The sequence below is a fragment of the Cavia porcellus genome, unplaced genomic scaffold, assembly GCF_034190915.1.
Source record: "Cavia porcellus strain 051 isolate PalLab524CR breed Dunkin Hartley unplaced genomic scaffold, mCavPor4.1 scaffold_6, whole genome shotgun sequence".
NCBI classification, from domain to species: Eukaryota; Metazoa; Chordata; class Mammalia; order Rodentia; family Caviidae; genus Cavia; species Cavia porcellus.
This window is the reverse complement of record NW_026947489.1, coordinates 94,882,355-94,905,067: the sequence shown is the minus strand read 5'-3', so window position 1 is coordinate 94,905,067 and position 22,713 is coordinate 94,882,355. Positions and strand designations below refer to the sequence as shown.

Sequence of the window (22,713 nt, the reverse complement as noted above, 5' to 3'; positions counted from 1 at the left end):
CCCAGCAAATTCAACCCTCAGCACTCTCTCCAGGTGTGATATGAACACCTGTTGCCCAAACACCTGCATACCGTGTACCTTCCCGCCGTGCTGGTGCGGCCTCCCCAGGCTGGAGACGGACCAGGGTCTCTAAGCACAAGCCAGTTCAAGGCACACAGGCTGCAGTGGGCGGCTGTGCCTCAGGTGGGATCCGGGACAGAGGGCAAGGCCTGGGAGAAGGGGCAGGAAAGGCCTGGTGTGGCTCCCGGGGGAGGATGTCCCTGAAAAGAGGCCAGCAGGACTGGAGCCAGGGATGGAAACCAGGACAGGCACAGACTCAGGCACACCTGACACCTGGGCCCCACGGGTGCCCCTAGCTCCCATCCTCCAAGGGTGCAGCCAAGCAGATTCCAGCTCACAGCAAAGGCTCCCCAGCCATCCACGGGCTCGGAATGGAAGAAGGGAGCCCAGTACCTAGCGAGCGGCTGACTGTGGGGAGACTCAGGTCTACGTGGGGTCAGCTTCAGAGATGTCTCAGTCTCCACAGCCCCCTGGGTAGTCAGTTGTGGAAGGGCGACTCCAACATCTGTCCCAGTGTTGTGGGCCAGCCGAGTGTACCAGGACCCCCTAATGCCGAGGATTGTCCACCTCGTCAGCTGGACCCCCAAATCTGGCTCCCAAAGGTCACCTTGCTCCACCGTGTCTACCACCCTGCTCCCTCCAAGTCCATGAACCAGAAGTCCCTCCTGGACTAGCTGCCCTCTTGGGGCAGATGAGGGGAGACTGGTTTTGGAAAAAAGGAACATAGCTAGAGCCCCGGCTGTTTTCCATGGACTTGGCTTTATTTGGGGACTGTTGCGGAAGGGAAGGGGAGGTTAGTTGGTGGGGGTGAGGGGTAGCAGGGGCTTCTCCCAGCTTGGCCAGCCTGGAGGTTAGAACTGTGCAGACAGCAAGAGATGGAGAGGAGAGGGACACAAAACTCACAAGATAGGCACTCACCGTGGGGACAAAAGCCAGGGCCAGGATTCGGGACAAGGGGTAGGGGATCTTCGTGGTGGGGCAGCAGGGTCACTGTGTGACCGCAGCTTCCCAGGGCCGACGACGACGCCCACCCTGAACTCCCCTAAATCCCAGCAGAGAGAGGATAAAGAGGCCGAGCCATCTGGACAGCCCCTGTACCCCGAAAGAACTTGCTGGCCCAGTCCTCTGGCTGGTGTCAGAGTTCAGGAAGCCCTGTGAGGCCCGGGCTGTGCTCAGCAGTGGTGCCCTCCTACCCTGCCCTCTGGGCCTCACATCAGGCTGCAGCTCTTGGCTCGGTCCTTGTGTATCTCGACTTCGCTGCCCCGCTCCAGCCGGCCCGACAGTGGCGTGGATCGTTGCAGGCCCCGGCGCGAGTCTGCGCGGCGCAGCTGCCGGTGGCCATGGCCAAGGGAAGCCACGGTGGCCACGTGGAAGACATCCCTGACGCTGCGCTCGGAGGACCTTGAGGAGCACTCCACGTAGGATACGGCACCCACCTGCTTGGCCAGCACAGTGCCCTGGGGGAGGAGCTGAGAGGTGAGCAGCCTGGGATGCAGCCCAGCAAGGGGTCCACAGGGCAGTAGGCTGGGGTTCACCCGAGGGAGTGGGTCACAGGATCAGGTCAGAGGCCAGAGCAAAAGTATGAGCTGGCTAGTGTGGTTTTGTTTTTGTTTTCTACAGAACTGAAGACTAAAGCCAGGGCCACTGCCCTGAGCTACATCCCCAGTACTTTTTTATCTTTAATTTTGAGACACATCTTGATGAATCACTACAGTTGCTTAGGGCTGGCTCGAAATTTCAACCATCCTGCCTCAGCTTCCTATAGCACTAGGATCACAGGTGTGTGCCCCATGCCCTGTTAGCAATTTTTAAATCAGGGAGAGGGTCAGAGGTCAAAGGTCTAAGGTCCCACCTGCTCGTGTGTGACTGGGATGAGCCTCTGCTTGGACAGCTCCCGCAGGGTGGCCAGGTCAGTCCGCATGTCCAGTTTACAGCCAACTAGCACCACCTTGGCGTTGGGGCAGAACTCCTGTGTCTCCCCTTGCCACTGTTGGGGGGAGAAACAGGGTTGGGGATGCGAGGCGGTTCCCTTCCTCAGCCTGTAGTGCAGGAGGTGTGCATGGAGGCTGTGGGCTGAGAGCCCAGGGTCCTCAGAGACAGCAAGGAGAGGCCTTTAGGGGGCTGGGAAGGCCTGGCGTTCTGGGAACAGAGGGGCCACCTTCCAGATGGGGAACCAGCCCCTCCCCCCCAGCCGACTCCTGTCTGTTCCCTGCCACTCTGCCTGAAACAGGGTCTGGGGAGAAAACCCCCTTCCTGCACCCCTGCCAGCACCCCTGAGCCCAGGAGCAGGCCCACTGGGCTTCTGCCCCCAGTGTTTCTCCCTGCCCAGTTCCTTGTTTCCTCGTCCTGCTCCCAGGTTATTTTCAGAAAGGGGTGGAGCAGGAGGAACAAACCCATCACCCAGGTCGCTGCCCTAGATATTGCTTCCTCCTCTCCACTCCCGCTGGACCACAGCCGGCCGCCCAGTTCCCCACCTTCTTGAGCACGTTGTCCAGTGTCTCTGGCCGGCTGATGTCAAAGCAGATGAGCACAGCATCTGAGTCCGGGTAAGCCAGGGGCCGGACATTGTCATAGTAAGAGGAACCTGAGTGAAGGCAGCAGTGAGGGGAAAACACAGCCCCCATGGTGGTGGCTCCAGGGGGACAGAGACCAAGGGACCACAGTGGACCAGTGCTGGGATTGTAGGCATGTGCCACCAGGCTGGATGAGTTTTGATTTTTTTTGTATTTTAGTTTTAACTTTTTTCTTTCTTTATTGTTGCAGTAATGACCTACCTCCCCAGCGCCACCTCTTTTTTTTGGATTTTGAGACAGGGTCTTGTTGAGTTGTTTCTTTGCCCAGTACTGGGATTACAGGTGTGCATCACAGTGCCAGCCTGAGGCTTGGAACCCTCTGAGACCCTCGGGAAATTTTAAGTGTGCTTACTGGACTTTGACAGGCGTCCTGCAAAGCTCTCTGGGAAGTGTGTGAAGACACATGCCCTGTCCTGTTGCAGGAATGAGTTGTGGGCCAGGGAGAGTGCTCTGGCGTCCTCCTGGGACTTGGCCTTAGATGACTCCAGCTCTACCCGGTGGGAGAAAGCCGGTATCTGTCCCTCAGCGGCTCTGACTGCCTGGGAAGCCCGGCACCAGGCCCTCTCCTTTGGGAGTCTCTCAGGCTCGCCCAGTCCTGCCTCAGTTTCCCCGACATTCAATAGAACACAGATTTCCTTACACAGGAATGGATGTGCGGGGCCGGCTGAGTACAGGCGGAGGCAGGAATGAAGGCCAGGGGACCCAGGGGTCCGGACTACCTGAAGTGTCCCACATGTTGAGCTCGATGCGGCGCTTGTCAATCTCGAAGCTCGCAGTGTAGTTCTCAAAGACGGTGGGGACGTAGCTCTGCGGACGGGGTCGGCGTGAGAGCCCACGTAGCCCGCGGCCCTGTATAAGTTGGTCTGGGGCCGGTGGGGACCCGCCCCACCGCCCCTGGACCGCGCAGGACCCCGGCCCTCGCCCGTGCCCGCCGCTCCAGCCTGGCCTCGCCGCCCCAGCCCGGCCTCGCCGCCCTGGCCCGCTCACCCCGGGGTAGGCGTCCTTGGCGAACACCTGCAGCAGCGCCGTCTTGCCGCACTCCGCATCCCCCACCACCACGATCTTGCAGCGGCCGCCTTGCGCCTCCATCGCCCCGGCTGCGCGCTGCCGACCTCCGCGTCGTCCGCCGCCCGGGCCAACCCACCTCCACCGCCGCCTCCCCCGCCGCCGCTCCTCTCGCCGCCGCCGCCGCAGCCACCCGGGCCGCGGACACCGGCATCGCGCGGGCCCGCGCCGAGCCCCACCAGCCCCGCCCACAGCCCCGCCCCGGAGCCCAACTCCGCAGGCCCCGCCCCCGAGCCACACCGCCTCCAGCCTCCCGTGGCCCCTCCCCAGCCTCTTCCCATTCTGTAGCCTCCGGCGCCCCGCCTCCGCCGCAATCCAAGGGGCGGAACCCTAGGGCTGGGCGGGGCCTGGAGAAGAGAGTCGGAGTGGGATTCCAGACCGCTGGAATAGTCTCAGCAACCCCGCTGAGACCGCCTTCCATACTACCCCCAGTACTAGGGATTGAACTCCTCCACACTGAGCCACGTCCCCGGAACTTTTATATTTTGAGACAGGCTCTCATTATGTTGCACACGTTGGTCTCCAACTTGCAATCTCCCTGCCTCAGCTTCCCAGAGTGCTGGGAGGACAGGCGCGCGCCCTGGAGTTGGCTGGCGCAGAGATCCCTAGAGTAGGGTGCAAGACGCACAGGCGCGAAGCTCAGGCCTCCGTGCTCCCAGGAGTGCACGCGGGTGTGCTCGTGCCGACCATGAGCTGAGGTGATGCCCGTCCTGGATACAGGCAGAGATGTCCCGGGAAGTGTGAGTCTTGGTTTTGTCTACTCTGCTGTCAGGACCACCGCTGGGTTTGGAGGAACTGGGACTGCAGACTGCAACACACCTCGCCAGATGACGTCATAGCTTTCCGTCGCCTGGGCGACGAAGGGGCTGGCGACCTTGAGGGCGGGGCAGGCCTAGCCACCTGGCCTGCTGAGCAGAGATCTTCCCGCCAAGCGCGAAGCGGTAGGAAGTGTCAGGGGACAGGCGTCCTCTGGTGGATGCCTGGGGAGAGGAGAAAGGGAGAAAGAAGAGCTGGCACTCCAGAGATGGCCTGGTAAGGTCACCCTTACTTGGTCAGTATTTCTTCGCAGATGGGACGCACGCCTGTAATCCCAGCACCTCTGGAGGCCGAGGCAGGAGGATCGCAAGTTCAAGTCCAGCCCGAGCAGTTTGGGGACTTAGTGACTAAGACCCTATCGCAAAATTAAGAAATAAAAAAGGACCAGGGGATAGGGGCAGGCTCAGTGCGAAGTTCCCAGTTTCAGTTCCCAGGGTCGAAAACCAAGTGGCAGGTGCGTGATTTAATTGGAGTTTATTTAGATAGCGTCGTAAAGATGTCCGCCACACGCAGCCGCGGGTCCAGTGCACCAAAGGAAAGGGAGGCACAGACGATCACGAGTCATAACTCGCGTGCTTGGCGTGTGCGGTGCTGGGGAGAGAGCCCAGAGTCTGGCGCCTGCGGGCGGCCCACTGCCACGGCAGGCCTCCACGGCCTTCTCCTGTATTCTGAGGCCGGGTCTGGCTAGGGGGCCCTGCTGGCCGCGAAGGTGCGACCCTGCCGCCTCGGGCTCGGGAGAAGTGGGAGCTACAGCCCGCGCGTGTCCGAAGGGCGCCGCGGCCCCAGGGCTAGAGGCAGGCTTGGCAGGTGGGGCTCAGGTCCGAGGAGCCTAGCTCCGTGTCTCCAATTGTGGGGATCATCCTTTAGGCTACCCTTCACAGAGCTTTTAATGTGCGTGGGATTTATTATGAGTTAAGTCGAAGACTCCATGAACCCAAAGAATGTTCTCATACGTCTTTGTACCCTTTTCCTCGGTTTCCTGTTTGTTCAGCAGGGGCTATGACCCCCTTAAATGGGCAGAAAGCCCCTCCCACTCTCCTGAGTCCCGCCCCTCTAGACCTGCCTTATGTCTCGACGTCCCGCCCCTCCCTTGACCCCATCCCCAGAACCAATCTAGCTGGGCCAGCGATAGACCCTCTAGAGCCCCACCCCGCCTCCCATAGCCCCGCCCCTCTAGGCAACCCTATTCGAGGCCACGCCCCTAAAGTCCCGCCTCCGCCCGGGCGCCTGGCCCACGGACCCAACCTTGCCCCGCCAGCGATGGGCCCTCCAGAGCACCACCACCTGGTGCCCCGCCCCCATGTAGCCCGGCCCCGAACTTGCCTAGCCCAATCGGCGCGAGCTCCCCATATCCCCGCCCCAGCCCCGCCCCCGAGTTTGCCACCCGCCAGCAGGCCCGGACCTTAGCAGCGGCGCCCTGGTGCTGCCGAGCGTAAGTCCCGACTCCAGCTATGTCCACCGAGGGAGACGGAGCAGGGGCGGCGGCAGTGTCGGCGACGGCGGCGGCGGCGGCCGAGGAGGCGGCGCCCGTGGAGGACGTGGCCCCGAAGCCCGCGCCGGCCGAGGCGGCCCAACCCTCGCTGCGCTGCCTGGTACTCACCGGATTTGGCGGCTACGAGAAGGTGAAGCTGCAGCGGCGGCCGGCCGCGCCCCTGGCGCCCGGGCCGGGCCAGCTGAGCCTGCGCGTGCGCGCCTGCGGCCTCAATTTTTCCGACCTGTTCGCGCGCCAGGGTGTGCACGACCACCTGCCGCCGCTGCCGCTCACACCCGGCATCGAGGGCGCGGGCGAGGTGGTGGCCGTGGGCGAGGGCGTGGCCGACCGAAAGGTGAGCGCGGGACTCCAGGCCTCGGCGGGACCACACCCCCAGCGCGCGTTAGTCGGAGACGAGGTCTCGCTCGGCCTCTGAATCCCCAGGCGGGGCTCGAACCTTCGATGCTTCTGGCGCAACCATGCGGAGTGGCCCGGCTGCTGGCCAGCCCACCACGCCCCGCTTTGTTTTTCTGCGTTTTGCTGCGCTGGGGCTCGAATCCAGGGCCTCGCCCAAGTGAACCAGGGCTCCTTGACCCAGAGCTGAGCCCCCGCCAGAACTGAGATTTCGGGGTGCTTCAGAATGGCATTGATTATTCTGGGGGAGGAATAGAGTGATCGTCCTGTCCCTGACACTCTGAGTCGTGGCCACCGCCCCAAACGGTGTGGTAGGGGCAGTAAGACTTACGCGCATGGGCGCCGTGACCTGGGCACCCTCCCACTACCTGACCCATCAGTGCACCCCAAACCCCAGACCTCGGGACACCCAGGCAACTGCTCGGTGAACCTGGGTGGCGGCCGTATCATGGGGCTGGGCGGGATCCATCCGAGCCAGAGTCACGTGCAGCCGCGTGGGCGGGACACGCCCATTGCGGGGGAGGGGGAAGACGATCTTTGTCTTCCTTGACCTCGCCCCCCCTTCTGCCGTGACTCATTCGCCCAGACCCCGCTGCCTGGGGACTTTCTGCTGGACCTTGGCCTCCCCTGGGGGATCTAGCCTTTGACGGGCCGAGTGGGAAGGGCTTCAGGAAGCAGGTTGGCCCAGCTCTGCCAGGCCTTTTCTCCTGTCTATCGCTCATCTGGCCACGACTCTGACACCGGACATCTCTGGATGACCAGCTTTCTGAGCACCCTGGAGTGTGGCCTCCGCAAGTCATGCGTTCAGGGGTTCAGGGCCAGCTCCCTCCCGGAGCAGGGCTGAGATTTATACTGCACAGCCTCCCTCTTCAGAGTCCCCCCACCTAGTCCAGCTCTGGCCCCACCCGCCCCACGCCTGTCACCCCCTCGGAGAGGAATGTTGGGGGAAGGAGGTGCAGTTCTGGGTGCCCAGCGGGGCCATGCACACACACACACATACACACATCCACCGCGCTTTTCGCTGGGTAAATACAGGAAATTGCAAGACTGATGTAAGGACCGGTTTGGAGGGGCCGCTTCCCGGTGTCTGGCCCGTTGCAAGCTTGCAAGCAGGTTAGATGCAAGCTGTCACTCTGAGGGAAGCTCCTGCCTGCGGGGCCCCACATCCCACTGGCCACTACCTGACCTGGCTGCTGTCCTGTGCCCAGCTCTGTGGGTCTGGGCCTGGGCAGCAGGCTTCCTGCCCAGATCCCGACTCCCACCAAGCTGTCCTTGGTCCAGGGGCTGGGAACTCAGTAGGCCACAGTGTAGGTTGGTGCAGTCCTATCCCCTCCTGCTTCGACCCCTAGCCTTCCTTTCCTTCCTGGTTGGCCCCAGGCCAGGTGTGGGCTGTCCTCCAACTCCGTGTTGGTCCTGCCTGCAGCCAGGCACAGAGACCCGTTATCTTTGTTCCTTCCCCTCCAGAGGCAGAGGGGGCCTGTGGATCCTGGCCCTGCCCTGGATCTGGCTGAAGGTTTTCTGGGTCTCAGTGCTAGTGATGTGGCCACCCCCAGATCCCAGGTCCTGTGCTGGGTGGATCCTGGCCACCCACTGGCCTCTTCCTTGGTTATTGGATGGTGACACCCCCTCCTAACTGTACCAGATCCCTGGGAGCTTGTGGGGCTGGAGGTTGCTGAGTGGGTTTTTTCCACTTAAGCCTGGTAACTTCCCTGCTTTGCAGATAAGAACACTGGTCACGTTGCTGGCTATTGATGGAGGGCTTTATGCTGGCCTGCTGGCCTAACTGTAGTTTCTTACACAAAGCAGGAGTGTGCAATCAGGGAACTGAAGGAAGTGTAGGGCCACCTCAACACTGATGGGATGATTAACTTTTTTTTTTTGAGACAAGGTTTCACTGTAGTTCAGGGTAGCCCCCAAATCACAGTGATTCCCCTGCCCCAGCCTCCAAGATTACAGACGCACACACCATCACACCTGGCTTTTTTATTTTTTGGAGACTTTTGAGTCTGGCTATATGTCCCAGGCTGGCCTTGAACTCACACCTGCCTTAGCTTCCCGCTGCTGGGATTACCCGTGTGCACCGCCATGTCTAATGATAGAGCACTTTTGTGCAGTGTACTTGGAACAGGCCTGGATCTTGGTGAGCACTCAGGGAAGCCAGGCCCCTGGCCTCAATGCTGCTTCTAGGAAAATGGACTGGAATGTGGGAGGGGAGGAGATCACTAGGGGCAGCAAATGAGTGACCAGGTGGTGCTTTTCTTCCCTTCCTCAAGGTAGGAGACAGGGTGATGGTGTTGACTCGGTGGGGCATGTGGCAGGAGGAGGTGACAGTCCCTGCTGCCCACACCTTCCTCATGCCTGAGGCCATGAGCTTTGAAGAGGCTGCAGCCCTGCTAGCCAACTACATGACAGCCTACATGGTCCTCTTCGACTTTGGCAACCTGAGGCCAGGCCACAGTGTCCTGGTACACATGGCTGCAGGTGACCGACCTTCCCCAATCCTGCTCTGCACCCTGCCCAACCCCGCTGGCCTGTCACCATGGCAACACCAGGCTGCTTTGGCCTGTGGTGCCCAGAGGCCCCTGTAGCCAGGTTGCTGTGGTAACACACAGGCTTCAGGTCCAGCCTGGTGTTCTTGGCAATGCACCCTCCCCTGCCCTCCTCCTGGCTTGGTTGTCGAAATTTGGGGACCTGGGTCCCCAGATGAGCTGAACGCACTCCTGGGCTGTGTCCTTGCAGGGGGAGTGGGCATGGCCGCCCTGCAGCTGTGCCGCACGGTGGAGAATGTGACTGTGTTCGGGACAGCCTCGGCCAGCAAGCATGAGGTGCTCCGGGAGCAGGGGGTCGCCCACCCCATTGACTACCACACATCGGACTACGTGGAGGAGATCAGGAAGATCTCCCCCCGAGGTGGGCTGGTCGGCTCGGGCAGGGTGGGGCTGCTCAGTGTGCAGACCCACTAGCCACCTCTGTCCCTGCCCTGTGACAGGAGTGGACATCGTCATGGACCCCCTGGGCGGCTCAGACACTGCCAAGGGCTACAGCCTCCTCAAACCCATGGGCAGGCTCATCACCTATGGTGAGGCAGGCGGGTGGGTGGGTGGGTGGGGGCCTCGGCTACCACAGTCTTGGGGAGGACCTGGGCAGTCCCCTGTGTAAATTCTGCATCCCCTGGGCTCCATTCTGGGTGCAACAGCAGCCAGGCTGCCTTCTTCCCATCCCACCCTGGGCTCCCTGGGTGAGGTGCAGTTCCATTCAAAACACTCACTCAGGCAGAGCATGGTGGCACACGCCTGTCACCCCAGCACACAGGAGGCTGAGGCAGGAGGAGCCTTGAGAGTTTCAGGCCAGCGTGGGTTACATAGGGAGACTGTGTCAAACCTTTTGCTGCTTTACATGGAAAGTAAATTGGTGGGGAAGGGGAGACCAAAGGAAAGGACATAAAAACTAAGATTTGAGGCCAGGTGTGATGACGCACACCTGTGATCCTAGCACCTGGAAGGCTGAGGCAGGAAGGTTGCTATGTGTTTAAGAGCAGCCTGAACTATAGCAAGATGCTGTCTCCAAAACAAAGCCAAGCATGTTCTGCACACATGCCAGCTCCTCGTGAACTGTAACAAAAGTAAAAGCGGAGTAAATGTGAAGTCAGGTGGTGTCAAAGTCGGGCAGGCCGCTGGCGTGGAGGAAGTGGACATAGCTCGGGTGCCCTTACCACAGGAGTGGCCAACATGATGACCGGCCCCAAGCGGAACCTAATGGCCATTGCCCGCACCTGGTGGAACCAGTTCAGTGTCACGGCCCAGCAGCTGCTGCAGTCCAACCGGGCCGTGTGTGGCTTCTACCTGGGGGCCCTGGAGGAGGACCAGGAGCTGCTGCGTGGTGTGGTAACCCGGCTGCTTGCCCTGTACAGCCAGGGCCACATCAAGCCCCGCATCGACTCTGTGTGGCCCTTCGAGAAGGTGGGTGTGAGGGTCTTTAGTGCCACCATTCCTGGAGGCTGAGGCAGGAGGGTCCCGAGTTCACATTCACCTTGGGCGACTGAGATCATGTCTCAGAATTAAAAATAGAAGAGGCTGAGGGTGTCCTTCAGTGTGCAGGTTCTGGGTTTAGTCCCTAGCTAGTGTCTCAAAGAAAGGACCGTTCCTAGGGAATAGCGAGGGGCAACCCCTCTGGGCTGGCTCTGGGGCACTGGTGGCATCTGGAGCACAGCCTTCCCTTCTGCTGCAGGTGACTGATGCCATGAGACAGCTGCAGGAGAAGAAGAATGTGGGCAAGGTCATCCTGGTGCCTGGGCCAGAGAAGGAGAACTAGGGACCCTTGGGGATGAGTTGGCAGGGACAGGGCCAGAGGCAGTGCCTGTCCCCCTCCTCGTGGGCTGCCCCACCCCTTCCCGTTCCATCCTCCCAGGAGTTGGGAAGTCACTGCTTGGATGTCCAGGCTATGCCAGGGGACAGGGCGGGGAGGGAGCCTGCTGCTTCCAGCCACTGTCCTTGCTGCCATGCTGCTTCCCTGCCACTTTTGTGCCGAGGGCACCACCCCCACCCCGTTTCTCCCTCGTACCCCCTGCCTCAACCTCCCTCCCAGCCGCACCTCAAGACCTGCATGTCCCCATCCCTCCCCTTCCTCCTGCTGGCAGCCCCCAGCCTGGGCTTCCGTCCCTAGCTGCTTAAGCACAACAGGACGTGTCCACCTCCTGGCCTTGAGCCTGCCTCTTTGGGGCCCCGGGAGCCAGGCCTGGGCCAAGTCTGGGTCCCTGTGCCCCTCCTGCCGCTGAGGCCCTGCCATCTGCTCTCAGTGCCTTTGCACCGGAAACCTGTGCAGTGAGCTGAGTCCCGGCCGCTCTGCCTGCCCCAGTGCCTTTCCCACCCAAGGAGCTGCAGGAGGAAGAGGCAGGCGGCTCTCCCCAGGGGCCCAACCCACTGGGCAGGCACGTGGCCTGCAGCTGAGCTCTTTCCTCATGGTAGCAGTCGGCAGGAGGCCCTGGGAGCCGTGCCAGGGAGCCACCACTCTCTGTGCCTGTGCCGCAGCTGTCTTTGTGTCTGTGTCAATAAAAAGCCAAACCCATTGCCGCTGTCACTCTGCATCTCAGGTACCCTGGTCAGGCCGGGTCTTCCTCTGGGGCGCACCCCCCAGCCGCTTCTCAACCGAATCCCATAATAAGCCAGGGAGGATACCGCTGTGTGGATTGTACTTTACTGCCCCCAGCCCTAGCCCAACTCCGAGGTGAACACAGCCAGGCCCTGCTCCCCAGGCGGCACCACAGCCACTGCCGCCACCTCTCCGCCACCGCATGTGGGCTTCTGGAAGTGGACCTCCAGGACGTCGTGCAGCTCTGGGCCATCCAGGACGTCGGCAATGCCCAGCACCAGCACTGTGTTGGGCACTGGCTGCCACTGGATCTGCACAGGGAGCTGGAGCCTCAGTGGGAGGCTGAGGCAGGGCAGTGCACAGGAGGACCAAGGTGGGGGGATGGCAGGGCAGGGCACTCACCACGGCCTTCTGGATGACTCCGTTCACATAGGGGGTGACTCTCAGTGGCACCTCCTGGCTACCTAGCGGCACCCGGAACTGGCCAACCTGGCAGAGGTGCTGGGCCACTGTGAGGATAGTGAGGGTGTCGGCCTCGAGTCTGCTCCTTCTGGGCTCAGGCGCCCCAGTGCCCAGCCCCTGGGCCTCACCTCCCACGTCAGCAAAGCCCAGCACAGCACCGCCCTGCAGCAGCTCTCGGGTGTCCACTTCGCCCCCTCCATGCCGGGGCTTGCTGAAGAAGAGCTCGAGCTTGTCCAGCAGTGTCTCCTCGGCTAGTGCCAGCCCTGCCAGCAGCCCACTCACCAGCACATGCTGCCTGCTGGTCTCGTTGGACACCTGTGGCACAGTGGTGTCACCGGGTGTCCTGTCTCCCGCCCCACTGCCCTGCGCATCCAGGCCTCAGGTCACCTGCACACTGGTCACCATGGGCAGTTCCAGCGGCTGCACCTGCACCCGCAGGCGGCACTCCTCCAGGTTTACCTGGTGCACCTCCTGCCGCAACACCTGTGCGGCCACTGTTGGAGGGACAGGTTCAGTACCAAGTATCCACCCCACACCCACCCTTCCTCGGGCTCTGGCGTACCTTTGGGGTCATCAAAGGTCACCAGGGCAGAGCCCCCTGAGAGGGGGCAGCAGATACGCAGCTTGGAGACTGAGGGCTTGGCCACATCCTGGGCCTGCTCAGTGCGTCCCTGGAACTCCAAGGTGACCTCAGGAACTTGGAACGGGACCTGCGGGCAGACGGGGGCTGAGGGTTGCTTTGGGAAGGGATGGAGATAGCTCCAGACCAGTCCTTTGGGTATTCCAGGCAGAGCTCAGGCAAAGGTGCTGGGCCACTGCTTTGCACACAGAGGGGTTTGCTGTTTTGAGTTTTTCAGACAGAGCCTGGCTAAGGAGCCCAGGCTGGCTTTGAACTCACAGAGACCTTCCTACTTTAGCATCCCGAGTTCTGGAAAGACAGGTGTGTGTCACCACAGCCAGCCTGTGTTTGAGCAGTGCTGAGGGATGGATCCCAGTACCTGGTGTGGAGTGGGGGGCACAATGGCACCCCACCCCATACACCGCACCTCACCTTGGCCTGCTTTCCAGATTAGACAGCTGAGGTTCAGAGACGCAGGTAGCACCAAGGTCACAAGGCAGGGAATGGCAGCCCTGCTCCAGAGGAGACCCCTGCCCTGCTTCCCAGGTCATCGTCCTCCCTTACCTTGTGCCTGGGGGTGACCCTGGTGTTCCTTTTCAGCTGCTGAAGCTCCCGCAGCCTCCTCTTCAGCCTGGCCTGTTCCTCCAGGAGGGCGGAGAGGGCCTGGGAGTGGGAGAGGGCAGCTGCTGTGCTGAGCCCCAGCCCCTGCCCTGCGCTGGCCGGTCCTGTTCTGTCCCCTATCCAGTGGGGCGGCCTCCGTGCAGTGGCTTCCAGGAGGGTGGAAGTCCCATCTGCAGCCCAGGCTGCTTCGATACTGCAGAGCTAAGCTCAGCACCCAAGGGTGGCAGTGCAATGCCGGCATTCCAGCTCTTTGGGAGGCTGAGGCAGGACACACTCAAGGGCCAGTCCAGTCTGGGTAATTTAGAGAGGCCTCATTTTCAAATTTAAAAAGGGCTGGGGGGATTGCTCACTGTGAAGGCTCCAGGTTAACCTGGTGCTGCAAAAACAATACAATAGGGAGCTGTAGATTTAGCTCAGTGTCATAAGTGCCTGCCTTGCAAGCAGGCAGTCATGAGTTCGATCCCCAGTACCGATAAAAAGGAAAAAGACAAAAAAAAAAAAAAAAAAAAAAACCACAACAGGGGTCTGGGGATTTAGCTCAGCGGCATAAGTGCCTGCCTTGCAAGCAGACAGTCTGTGAGTTCGATCCCCGGTACTGATAAAAAGGAAAAAGACTAAAAAAAAAAAAAAAAAAACCCACACAACTCCACTCTATGACCTGACACAGACAGCAGGTCCAGCCCTCCGGTTGGTACAGAACAGGACCCACAGCGGGGGCAGCCCCTCAGTTACTCCAGAGGGGCACAGTCCTGGGGGCTAATGCCAGTCGGGAGGGGTGGGGCTGATGGCAAATGTCCCAGCAACACAGTCCCCAGTACCCATGTCTGTGCCTTGGGGAAGAAACCCAGGCTGCTCTGCCCTGGGCCACGTCCCCTGCTCTTGCTTTCAGTTTTTGAAATTTTGAAACACGGCCTTGTTAAATTCCCCAGGCTGGCTTCACACTTAGCAATTCTCCTGACTCAGCCTCTCAAACAGCTGAGACCACAGGCCTGTTTCACCACACCCTAGATTTGCAGGACTGAACCTTGGGCCGTGCAGACAAGCATTTGCTCAGTCCTCCTCTGCCAGACACCAGGCTGGCGTCTTCTCCAGTGTAGTTCTGAGCACTGAACCTCAGGCCTTGCGAGCTCGGTAAGTGCGCTACCGCTGAGCTACACCTGCAGTTCTTCAAAATTTTTAAAAAATATTCATTGATTTATTTGTTTTTTTTTTTTTTTTTGAGACAGGGTCACATTATGCAGTTCAGGCTGGCCTTGAGCTCACTTTTGTAACCCAGAGCAGTCTTGAGTTTGCAACGATCTTGTTGCCTTAGCCTTCTGAGTGCTGGGGTGACAAGTATGTGTTATCATAACCAGCTAATTCTTTTATTTTTGCTGGCTAGGTAAGAGCCTGTCTCCAAAAAAAAAAAAAATATGTTGAAACAAATTCTTACTACATTGCTAATTTCCCCAGGGTGGGTTGAGATTCATAATCCTTCTGCCTTAGCCTCCCAAGTAATAGGATTATAGGTGCCTTGCCTCCACTCTGGGCTGAGCTGAGGTTTTATCCTGATGGTGGGTACCACTGAGCTCCTGATTCTGCACCTCCAACACCCTCACAGCTGGGAAGGGGCTGGGCACCCCCAAGGCAGGACTCAGCCAGGGCTTCCCAGGACAGGCTGCCTGTCCCCAGCTTGTCCCATGTCTGCCATTTTCACCAAATGGCCTTTCAGCTGCTGCGATCTGGAGTTGGTCCAGTGACCGCCGCCGACTCAGGCGGGAACAATCAAGGCTCTGTGGCTAGGGCTGGCAGAGGCCTCGAGTCTATGGCTAGTAAGTGGCTGAATGGGGTCCCGTCCGACACAAAGGGCTGCCCCGACAGACGGCACTCTGTCTCAGTCACCGCTGTGTCCCCAGGGCCCAGAAAAGTCCTTGGCACAGAGGTGTTTAGAAAATATGTATTGGGGCTGGGGATTTAGCTCAGCGGCATAAGCACCTGCCTTGCAAACAGGCAGTTGTGAGTTCGATCCCAGGTACCGATAAAAAGGAAAAAAATATATATATATGTATTGAAGGCCAAGCATTTAGCTCCATGGCATAAGTGCCTGCCTGGCAAGCACGAGGTCGTGAGTTCAATCCCTGGTACAAAAAAAAAAAAGAAAAGAAAAGAAAATGTGTGCTGAATGAATGCAGTGAACGAATGAAAAGGGTGGGAGCCTGTGGCAGAGGGCACGGAAGAAATCCAGTGTGACACTGGGCATGGTGGCGCACACCTGTAATCCCAGCACTCGGGAGGCTGAGGCAGGAGATCACCTGGACTCCATAAACAAGTTCAAGGTCAGCCTGAATTGCAAAGTGAGACCCTGTCTCAAAACACAAAACCAAATTAAAAAAACAAGAAAGAAAGAAAAAGAAAAAAAAGAAATACTTGGGTGAGATGACCACAGTCTCCAGTCCAGCCCAACCTGCCTTCCCTTTGGTGCTCTCTTCACATCTTGAACCAGGCAGGAGCCCGGCCCCAGAGGCTCAGGCCCACCCCCGATAAAATTTTTTCTCAAAACAAATTTAAACAGGAAGCTTCAGTTTGAAATCAACAGGAAGTGAACAAACTAGAGCAGACTCCTGAAAAGGCGCAGGGTGAAAGGTGTGGTTTCTGTCTTTTGTTTCGCTTTGGGTTTTGGTACTGGGAGATGGAACCCAGGCCTCCTGCATGCAAAGCCCCCTGTCACAGAGCTACAGCCCAATCTGGATGTGGCATCTGAGACACCCTGGAAGCTGAGGCAGGAAGCTGGCAGGTGCCGGCCAGTGTGGGAAGCAGCTTGGAGCGTTCCAAGTTCAGCTCTGCAAATACAGTGAGCACTCAGGCTGGGTTGGGGGGCAGCACCGCAGCACAGCCCTGGGAAGCAGACATGAGGCCACGCTGCAGGCCCAGCCCCCTAAACAAAACACAAGGCCAATCTGGCAGGGCCAGGAGGATGCATGTGGCCCTCACTCCACCTGGTGTGATGGGGGGTGAGGGTGGGGGTGGGGTGTGTGTGTGTGGGTGGGGAGTGGGTGGGGGGGCAAGCTGGGCTTCTGACAGCCGCACAGAAGGAACAGGTGCAAGCCAGGCAGGAGAATGCACGTCTGTCACCCCAGCACTCTGGGAGGCCAAGACAGGAGGGTCTCAAGTTCAGCTCAGCCTGGATAGCTTGGTAACTTGGTGAGATGCTGCCTTGAAATTTAAAAAGGGCTGGAGATGGAGGTCCATGCAAAAGCCCTGAGTTCCATCCCTGGCACTGCAAACTAAAGGACTGGGACCAACATGCAAAGGAGCTTGCTTCGGTCCAGGGGGGGCTGTGGAGACCCTGTGGTCTGCCTGGCCTGGCGGGGCGGGGCTCCTCCCCCAGTCATGAAGCTGTGGTGCACTGGGCCAGGGGCAGAAAGAGCCCAGGGCTTGATTTCAGCACCAAGACAGCCCAGCCCAGCCTGGGACAAGCTCGGCACAGGGCCCCGAGGACGAGGTCGGCCTGTGCCAGTACCCAGCCTCGGCTCGGAAAGCAGCAAACCGCAGGCAGTTTAGCAATTTGGTGGCATTGAATTTGGCAGTTACAAAACAGTCACGCATGTCATGGGAAAGGACAGGAAGTTGATGCACAGATGTCTCCAACTTATGGCTGGAGCAAGCCTTGGTATTCTGACTGCAATGGCAGGAAAGTGACACAGGGTAGGAAGTGGACTTTGAACTCTGACCTCTTCCTGGTGCACTGACAGGTGATGCCATCATCTCTTGTAACACAGGCCCCAGGGAAAAGGAGGATGGTGTACAGAGGGTGGCATCATTAAATGCACCTTAGCTGTATTTTTGACTTAGAGTTTGAGACTGGGTCTTTCTCCATAGCTGCGCCAGCTTTGAAGTCTTAGCAATTTTCCTACCTCAGCCTCCCAAGGGCCTGGATTACAGGTGTGTGCCACCACACCCAGTTTAAAATGTGCTATTGAGGGCCATTTAATGAGCTGAAAAAAGGCTCACACTAAATCGAACAGCAATGTCCTTTAACAGCATTGGGACCCAGGGCTTTTACATTGAGCTACTTCCCAACCCCACCCCCATTTTTTAAGTTGAGACGGAGTCTAAGTCACTGAATTGTCCAGGCTGGGCTTGAACCTGTGACCCTTCTGCCTCAGCCTCCTGCAGTGGTAGATCACAGGCCTGGGCCCCACAGCAGGCTCCTGCTGATAGCATCTTGGCGAAACTGTAGAGGTCAGGTTCCCTGTGGCTGGGACTATGGGTGTGTGTACCCAGTCCAATCCCTTCCTTTCTTTGTCCTTTCCTTCTTGAGACAGGGTCTGGCTGTATAAGCCCAGGCTGACCTCGAACCCACAGTAATCCTCCTGCCTCAGCTTCCCAAGCACTGTGATTACAGGCGTGGTAAACCTTCCAGTGTGGTTTCTACAGCTTAATCCTTCCGGGCACCAGTGAGGAAGCTGAGTATCTTCCCATCTGAGAGAGGAAACCAGGTGTGATCACACCCCACACAGCCTCATGACCTCCCTGGGTGACACGGGAACAAACTTTGACCTGAAACTTTCTCTTTTGTATAAAGGGTCTATGTAGTCCAGGTCGGCTTTGAACTCACTTTGTAGGTCATGCCATTCTCCATCTTGTGAGGATCCTCCTGCCTCTGCCTTCCAAGTGCCTGCTGGGATGGCAGGAGCCCAGCCCAGGCTCCTGCCATCCCAGGCCCAGCTTCTCTCTATACTTTCTACATGGGTAACATTCCAAGGATGACCACGGACAGACCCCGAACCAGGGACAGAGGGGCGGGGTCAGGAAGGGCAAAGCTGAAATGCTGACATAGGGCAGGGTCATTCAGTCAACAGCCTGGCTGTGCTGCTGGTCTGGCTGGGGACGGGGACCCGGCGGAGCAGGGCCAGAGTGAGAGGGCAGCTCAGCTTCCTGCCGGCAGACAAGGATAGGTAGCAGGGGACGGGAGACAGGCTGGGTGGGCTTCTACTAGGAGAGACTGGGCACCAGGGTGCTCCCCAGGAGCCCGACTGTCAGAAGCAGAAATGCCCCCAGCCTGCCTGCGGGGTGTTGGTGGTCTGCGGCCGTCACCTGGGAGGCTGAGGCAGGAGCCTGGCTGAGAGTGAGCCCAGCCTGGGCTGCACAGTGAGTCCCAGGCCAACCCAAGCCGCTCATGTCTCAGAAGAGCCAAGGAAAAGCTGTGGGGCTCCACAGCTCCCAGTCTTGGGACAGGTGGGGGGCGGCCGGGACCCCTCCGGAGAGTACCCCACCTGCCTGCTCACCGCATCCATGGTCTCCAGCGCTGGCTTAGGCTCCAAGTGCAAGGCCGGTGCCTCCCTTAGCCCCGGGAGCCTAGGTGTCCCAGGCCCGGTCCAGTCCCTGCCGCCGCTGCTTGCTCCACTTCCACTTTCATTTCTGAGAAGCTGCCGGGCGCCCGCCCCCAGGCGGGGCCTCATTGGCCCACACTTGCTGTTGGCTGGGAGGCCGAGCCAGCCCCTGGCTCACAATTCGCCAACCCCGGGCCACGCTGGGAACCACGAATTGATGAACTTGTATGCGCTGCCAGACGCAGGCTTGGGCCCGCCTTCAGGAGCAAGCGGGAGCTGCACCACAGGCTAAGGGCTGAGAGGGGTGAGTGCAAAGGCCCCAACTTCTGCCCCTTGGATCCTGAGCTGGCACAGCCGAGCCTGTCTCAGACTTTCAGTGCCTGGACACAGAGACCCTGAGGGTTCCACGGCTGCCAGCTTCCCAGTACAGTGGGCCCATGGCCCAGCAGGCGGCAGCCGTGTCAGGCCCCTACAGACTGGGTTCAGGCAGGGCCGGCTGGGTGCCGGGCTGTCTCACGGCACTGGCCCAGGGCAGACTGAGCAGGGTGCTCGGCCTCCTAGGGACACTGGGGATGTGCCCCAACCCAGAGGGGACATGGCCCACTCCAAGACCAGTGATCTTTGGAGGTGTGACAGACTGAGCCCCAAGACCGACTCCCCAGGCCCCTCCCCAGCAATACACAGCAGGTGCAGAGGTTTTCAAAAATTTTAATAAGAGAAACAAAAACACATCTAAAACCGAAGCTTCTGGAAGAACCACTTGTTCTTGCCCGTCTTGTACCTAGAGGGGAAGGAAAAAGGCAGCAGTGAGGGGAGACAAGGCATTTCCTTTCCCGGAAACCCAAACCCAACCCCGAGCCTCCTACCTCTCCTCAAACTTGACCTTAGCCTCCCGCCGGGCCTTGCGCTTCAGGGCCGGGTCTCTGAAGACATCCTTGTTGACCACGGTCTTGTCCAAGGGGATATCAACAGAGTACCTGGGGACCGGGGCAGGGTTAGCCAGGGCTTTGAGGGTCCCAGGTCCTCCAGGGACACTGGGTTGCTCAGAGCCAAACCCCAGGACCCGCACTGAAGTCCTCACAGTGTTCTTTAGGAGCCCCTACTTTAATGGCTTTTCATGTAAATTCAAAAACTGTCAAAAATTTCCACAACTCTCCTTCCAACTAAGAACCTACACTGCACCCCAAGGACAAATGCAGTCCCAGCGGCACCTGGCTGTGGGGTTTTGAGGATTGCCCAGGAGCCTCTGCTCTACACCTGTGCCAGGGAGCAGGTGCCCCCTCCCATCACCGAGCACCAGCTGCCTCACATATGAAGGTCAAGGTCCACTGGCTTCCAGTCCCCGCGCACCCTCGAGAGGGCAGCCGGCGGGCAGGGTCTCACTACACAGCCCGCCTGCAGCGTCACCTGGTGGGCATGAGGTGGTTGTAGTTGTAAACCTTCACGAAGGACTTTATCTTCGATCTCTTGGCGATCTTCTTCTTGCCCATGGCGGCCGTCACTTTGCGGGGGTAGCGGTCGATTCCGGCCACTAAGGCGTGACTGTAGGGGCGGTCGGAGGTGCCATCATCGATGTTCTGGGCCAGGGAGAATTGCAGTCAGAAGGGCGCGGCAGCTCTGCGCGGGAAGCAGGCACCTGGGACCGCTCCACCGAGGGGTAGAGCCTGCTGGGCGTGTGGGCTAAGGGATAGTGCTCACCCCTCCAGAGAACACGCAGAGCCCTGGGGCTGGGAAGAGGTGATTGCCTCGGCGGCACCTGTCACCCGCGGAACGGGGCGGCTGGCAGCCCTTTAGGGTCCCCACGGCGGCACGGCCGTGGTGCTCCGTGGCTAGAACTGCCACAGGGAGGCAGCGGGACCAGAGTCCCCCAAGCGGTGCCCTCTTCCCTTGACAGAGTCTTGCTATAGGGCCCAAACAGGCGGCTTCTGACTCGCCGAGATCGTCCTGCCTCGGCCTTTCGCGGATTGAGATGCAAGCGCCTCGCCCGCGGCAGGAACTAAAGCAGCTTCTCTTGCCTTACAGGAGAGGAGCGGCTCCGGCCGGGGCGTCGGCCGCACGGCCAGGGCCGCTGATCACGGCGCTCGCTCCTGCGCTCCTCCCGCCGGGCCCCGCTCGGCCCGCCGCCCCGGCCCAGCCCGGCCCGGCCCGGCCCGCCGCCCCGACCCCGGTACCTTCACGATGACGGCTTTGCGTCCAGAGTAGCGTCCGGCCAGGACCAGCACGACTTTCCCCGGTTTCATGAACTTGCCCATTTCTGCAGGGCAGGAGGCGCTGCTAAGGACTCCGCAAAGCCCCAGGCTACCCCCAGCCTACAAGCCCAGGAAGCAGGCCCGCAGCGTTAAGATGCTCACCGCCGTTCGGGCACCTAGAGACTGAACGCACTCGTCGGGAGACCCGCCCCCCGATCGCGGATGGCGGCGGATTGGGAGACCCGAACTGAGACTACTCACCGACAGTACCGCGCCGGGGCCACAGCGGAAAAGAAGGAAGCCAACTTCCGTTAACCTTTCACCCTACGGGGCTGTGCGTCACTTCCGGCCCTGCCCCTCAGGCCTAGCCGAACGCATATGGTGGTGAGGCTGCCTTGTGGGCGGAAGAAGCTCATAAGGGAAAGCAGAGCCTGGCAACGCTTGTATTTGAATGAAACTTTATTAGCAGGTGTAGCCGTAGACAAAAGCAAGCAAAGGAGTCCAGTCTCCAGCCACGAAGTGCGGAGGTGTGTCTGCGCGTGGGCCTGGGGCTTTGCGATCCCTTCTTGCATTCCTGCCCTCTTGCGCTAGGACGGGGCACCATCGTGTTCACTGTTGTCAAGGACGGGAGAAAAACTTGGAGCGAGGGTCCTGGCCTCCGACATCCAGGCTGGCGATGTCCCAGCTGCCGTTGTACAGACCTTGCAGCTGCCAGGCCTGGTCGATGTTTACACTGATTTGACCTCACGTTGCCAGGAGACAGCCCTGCCCTGAAAGCTCAGAGGTTTGGAGAGTTATTTCCCCAAAGTCCACGAGAGTGGGCAGTGGAACTGGGACTGAGACCCAGGCCGTCCAGCTTTGGTGCCCACGCTCCTGACAGCGCCCCACAAACCAAGCATCCACTGTGTGCCTGGCAGGATGCCTAGCAACATATGTGAGCCGCAGCTTGCTGCGTCCTCTTTGGTTATTTTCCTCCTTTTTTTTTCCTTTGAGATAGTCCAGGCTGATCTCCAGCTCACTTTGTAGCCCAGGCTGGTCTTGAACTTGCAACAATCCTCCTGCCTCAGCCTCCTGAGTGTTGGGATTACAGGTGTAGTGGCTCACACCGGTTTTTTCTCCCCTTTAGACAGGGGGAATTGGAGGAATTGCATGCAGCTCAAAGGATCAGTTAATTTCTTGCTAGATCGTTTCTAAACCGTCTTGCAAATGAGTGGGGATCTAGGTCTCCACCTGCCTAGTTGGCTTCCAAGTGAATTCCTTTCCATCGCTCACCAGGACTTCCTGACCGCACCTTTTCAGGTATTTTCGAGCTCAGATAGCACCCCCATCACACTTAAAAAAATCCCTGGCTCAACTCTGTGAACCTAGAGAGTCATCTGAGTCAAAGGGAAAAGTCTGATAGTTCCTGCTCTTCTGAACATGTAAGGGCCTCCCTGGGCTTCATCTTGGGGAAGATACGAAAATTTTTTAAAAAAGTATTTATTTTATTGGTACCAGGGATCAAACTCACGACCATGTGCTTGCAAGGCCATCGCTTATGCCGCTGAGCTAAATCTCCAGCCCCTTAAAGTACTTTTATTTATATATCTACTTTAGTTTGAAACAGGTCTCCCTATGTAGCCCAGGCTGGCCTTCAACTCAGTGATCCTCCAGCCTCAGCCTCCAGTGTTGGGCTTACAGGGCAAGCAAACGCACCTGGCTGCGTCCAGTTCTTTTCTGCTGTTTGGAGCAGGGCATCTGGAAGCAAAGGGACCTCAGCGGTCAACTACTCTGGCCTCCTGGACCAGTGCTAGAGCAGCAGTTGGAGCTGGTGGCACAGACTCTCCCCATGGCTTGTCCCGTAATGCCCCACCTGCATGGGCTTCTCCCAGCTGGCCTTTTGTTCTCTTATAAAACAGTAACAGCAACCTTGCAGTCACCTTGGGCTGTTTGTGTGTCCAGTGCATGAACCCAGGGCTACATGCTAGGCAACGCTCAGCCACCCAGATGAATCCCAGCATACCCTACCCCCATTTTCTTTTGA

General features: G+C 59.2%; 4 protein-coding genes across 10 annotated transcripts; 1 reads left to right on the top strand and 3 right to left on the bottom strand.

The window, feature by feature from the left end:
* Window positions 1-800: 800 nt before the first annotated feature.
* Rnd2 (Rho family GTPase 2) lies at window positions 801-6,052 on the bottom strand. 5 transcript variants are annotated; one of them, XM_063251636.1, is made up of 7 exons: window positions 5,917-6,052; window positions 4,518-4,678; window positions 3,621-4,408; window positions 3,274-3,440; window positions 2,535-2,644; window positions 1,913-2,047; window positions 801-1,529 (listed from the first exon to the last, which is right to left on the bottom strand). In XM_063251636.1, the coding sequence occupies exons 3-7, from the start codon at window positions 3,977-3,979 to the stop codon at window positions 1,269-1,271; spliced, it is 1,032 nt and encodes a 343-aa protein (XP_063107706.1). In that variant the 5' UTR covers window positions 3,980-4,408; window positions 4,518-4,678; window positions 5,917-6,052; the 3' UTR covers window positions 801-1,268. The 5 variants fall into 5 exon arrangements, with proteins under 5 accessions (XP_063107706.1, XP_063107705.1, XP_063107707.1 ...); XM_063251635.1 differs by having other exon boundaries at window positions 3,621-4,678; XM_063251637.1 differs by having other exon boundaries at window positions 801-1,517; window positions 3,621-4,678.
* On the top strand, window positions 5,966-11,463 carry Vat1 (vesicle amine transport 1). Its single transcript, XM_003467135.5, has 6 exons — window positions 5,966-6,340; window positions 8,673-8,880; window positions 9,139-9,309; window positions 9,389-9,478; window positions 10,117-10,358; window positions 10,627-11,463. The coding sequence occupies exons 1-6, from the start codon at window positions 5,966-5,968 to the stop codon at window positions 10,708-10,710; spliced, it is 1,170 nt and encodes a 389-aa protein (XP_003467183.1). The 3' UTR covers window positions 10,711-11,463.
* A 113-nt stretch (window positions 11,464-11,576) lies between these two features.
* Window positions 11,577-18,645, bottom strand: Ifi35 (interferon induced protein 35). Of its 2 annotated transcripts, none has more exons than XM_003467134.4 (7): window positions 18,445-18,645; window positions 13,133-13,231; window positions 12,512-12,659; window positions 12,337-12,443; window positions 12,078-12,264; window positions 11,890-11,996; window positions 11,577-11,798 (listed from the first exon to the last, which is right to left on the bottom strand). In XM_003467134.4, exons 1-7 carry the CDS (start codon window positions 18,628-18,630, stop codon window positions 11,607-11,609), a joined length of 1,026 nt encoding a protein of 341 aa, XP_003467182.3. In that variant the 5' UTR covers window positions 18,631-18,645; the 3' UTR covers window positions 11,577-11,606. The 2 variants fall into 2 exon arrangements, with proteins under 2 accessions (XP_003467182.3, XP_005002525.2); XM_005002468.3 differs by having other exon boundaries at window positions 18,457-18,645.
* A 544-nt stretch (window positions 18,646-19,189) lies between these two features.
* On the bottom strand, window positions 19,190-21,086 carry Rpl27 (ribosomal protein L27). Of its 2 annotated transcripts, none has more exons than XM_063251640.1 (5): window positions 20,952-21,086; window positions 20,673-20,755; window positions 19,909-20,078; window positions 19,368-19,478; window positions 19,190-19,282 (listed from the first exon to the last, which is right to left on the bottom strand). In XM_063251640.1, exons 2-5 carry the CDS (start codon window positions 20,751-20,753, stop codon window positions 19,234-19,236), a joined length of 411 nt encoding a protein of 136 aa, XP_063107710.1. In that variant the 5' UTR covers window positions 20,754-20,755; window positions 20,952-21,086; the 3' UTR covers window positions 19,190-19,233. The 2 variants fall into 2 exon arrangements, with proteins under 2 accessions (XP_063107710.1, XP_063107711.1); XM_063251641.1 differs by having other exon boundaries at window positions 20,853-20,963.
* Window positions 21,087-22,713: the final 1,627 nt, after the last annotated feature.

Bases quoted from the DNA above. Each gene is read 5' to 3' on its own strand.
- Rnd2 (XM_063251635.1), bottom strand. From the start codon at position 3,979: ATGGGAAGAGGCTGGGGAGGGGCCACGGGAGGCTGGAGGCGGTGTGGC. The intron at 2,645-3,273 runs GTAAGGAAATCT...GCCTTCACTCAG, and splicing joins CCCCGCACATCCATTCCTGT to GTTCCTCTTACTATGACAAT. The intron at 1,530-1,912 runs GTGGGACCTTAG...CTCACCTCTCAG, and splicing joins TCCCAGTCACACACGAGCAG to CTCCTCCCCCAGGGCACTGT.
- Vat1 (XM_003467135.5), top strand. From the start codon at position 5,966: ATGTCCACCGAGGGAGACGGAGCAGGGGCGGCGGCAGTGTCGGCGACG. The intron at 8,881-9,138 runs GTGACCGACCTT...GTGTCCTTGCAG, and splicing joins CCTGGTACACATGGCTGCAG to GGGGAGTGGGCATGGCCGCC. The intron at 9,479-10,116 runs GTGAGGCAGGCG...CCCTTACCACAG, and splicing joins GGGCAGGCTCATCACCTATG to GAGTGGCCAACATGATGACC.
- Ifi35 (XM_003467134.4), bottom strand. From the start codon at position 18,630: ATGAGGCCCCGCCTGGGGGCGGGCGCCCGGCAGCTTCTCAGAAATGAA. The intron at 12,444-12,511 runs GTACGCCAGAGC...TCCCTCCAACAG, and splicing joins GACCTTTGATGACCCCAAAG to TGGCCGCACAGGTGTTGCGG. The intron at 11,799-11,889 runs GTGAGTGCCCTG...CTCCCTGTGCAG, and splicing joins GAGTCATCCAGAAGGCCGTG to ATCCAGTGGCAGCCAGTGCC.
- Rpl27 (XM_063251640.1), bottom strand. From the start codon at position 20,753: ATGGGCAAGTTCATGAAACCGGGGAAAGTCGTGCTGGTCCTGGCCGGA. The intron at 19,479-19,908 runs GTGACGCTGCAG...CCCGGTCCCCAG, and splicing joins AACCACCTCATGCCCACCAG to GTACTCTGTTGATATCCCCT. The intron at 19,283-19,367 runs GTAGGAGGCTCG...CTTCCCCTCTAG, and splicing joins AAGGTCAAGTTTGAGGAGAG to GTACAAGACGGGCAAGAACA.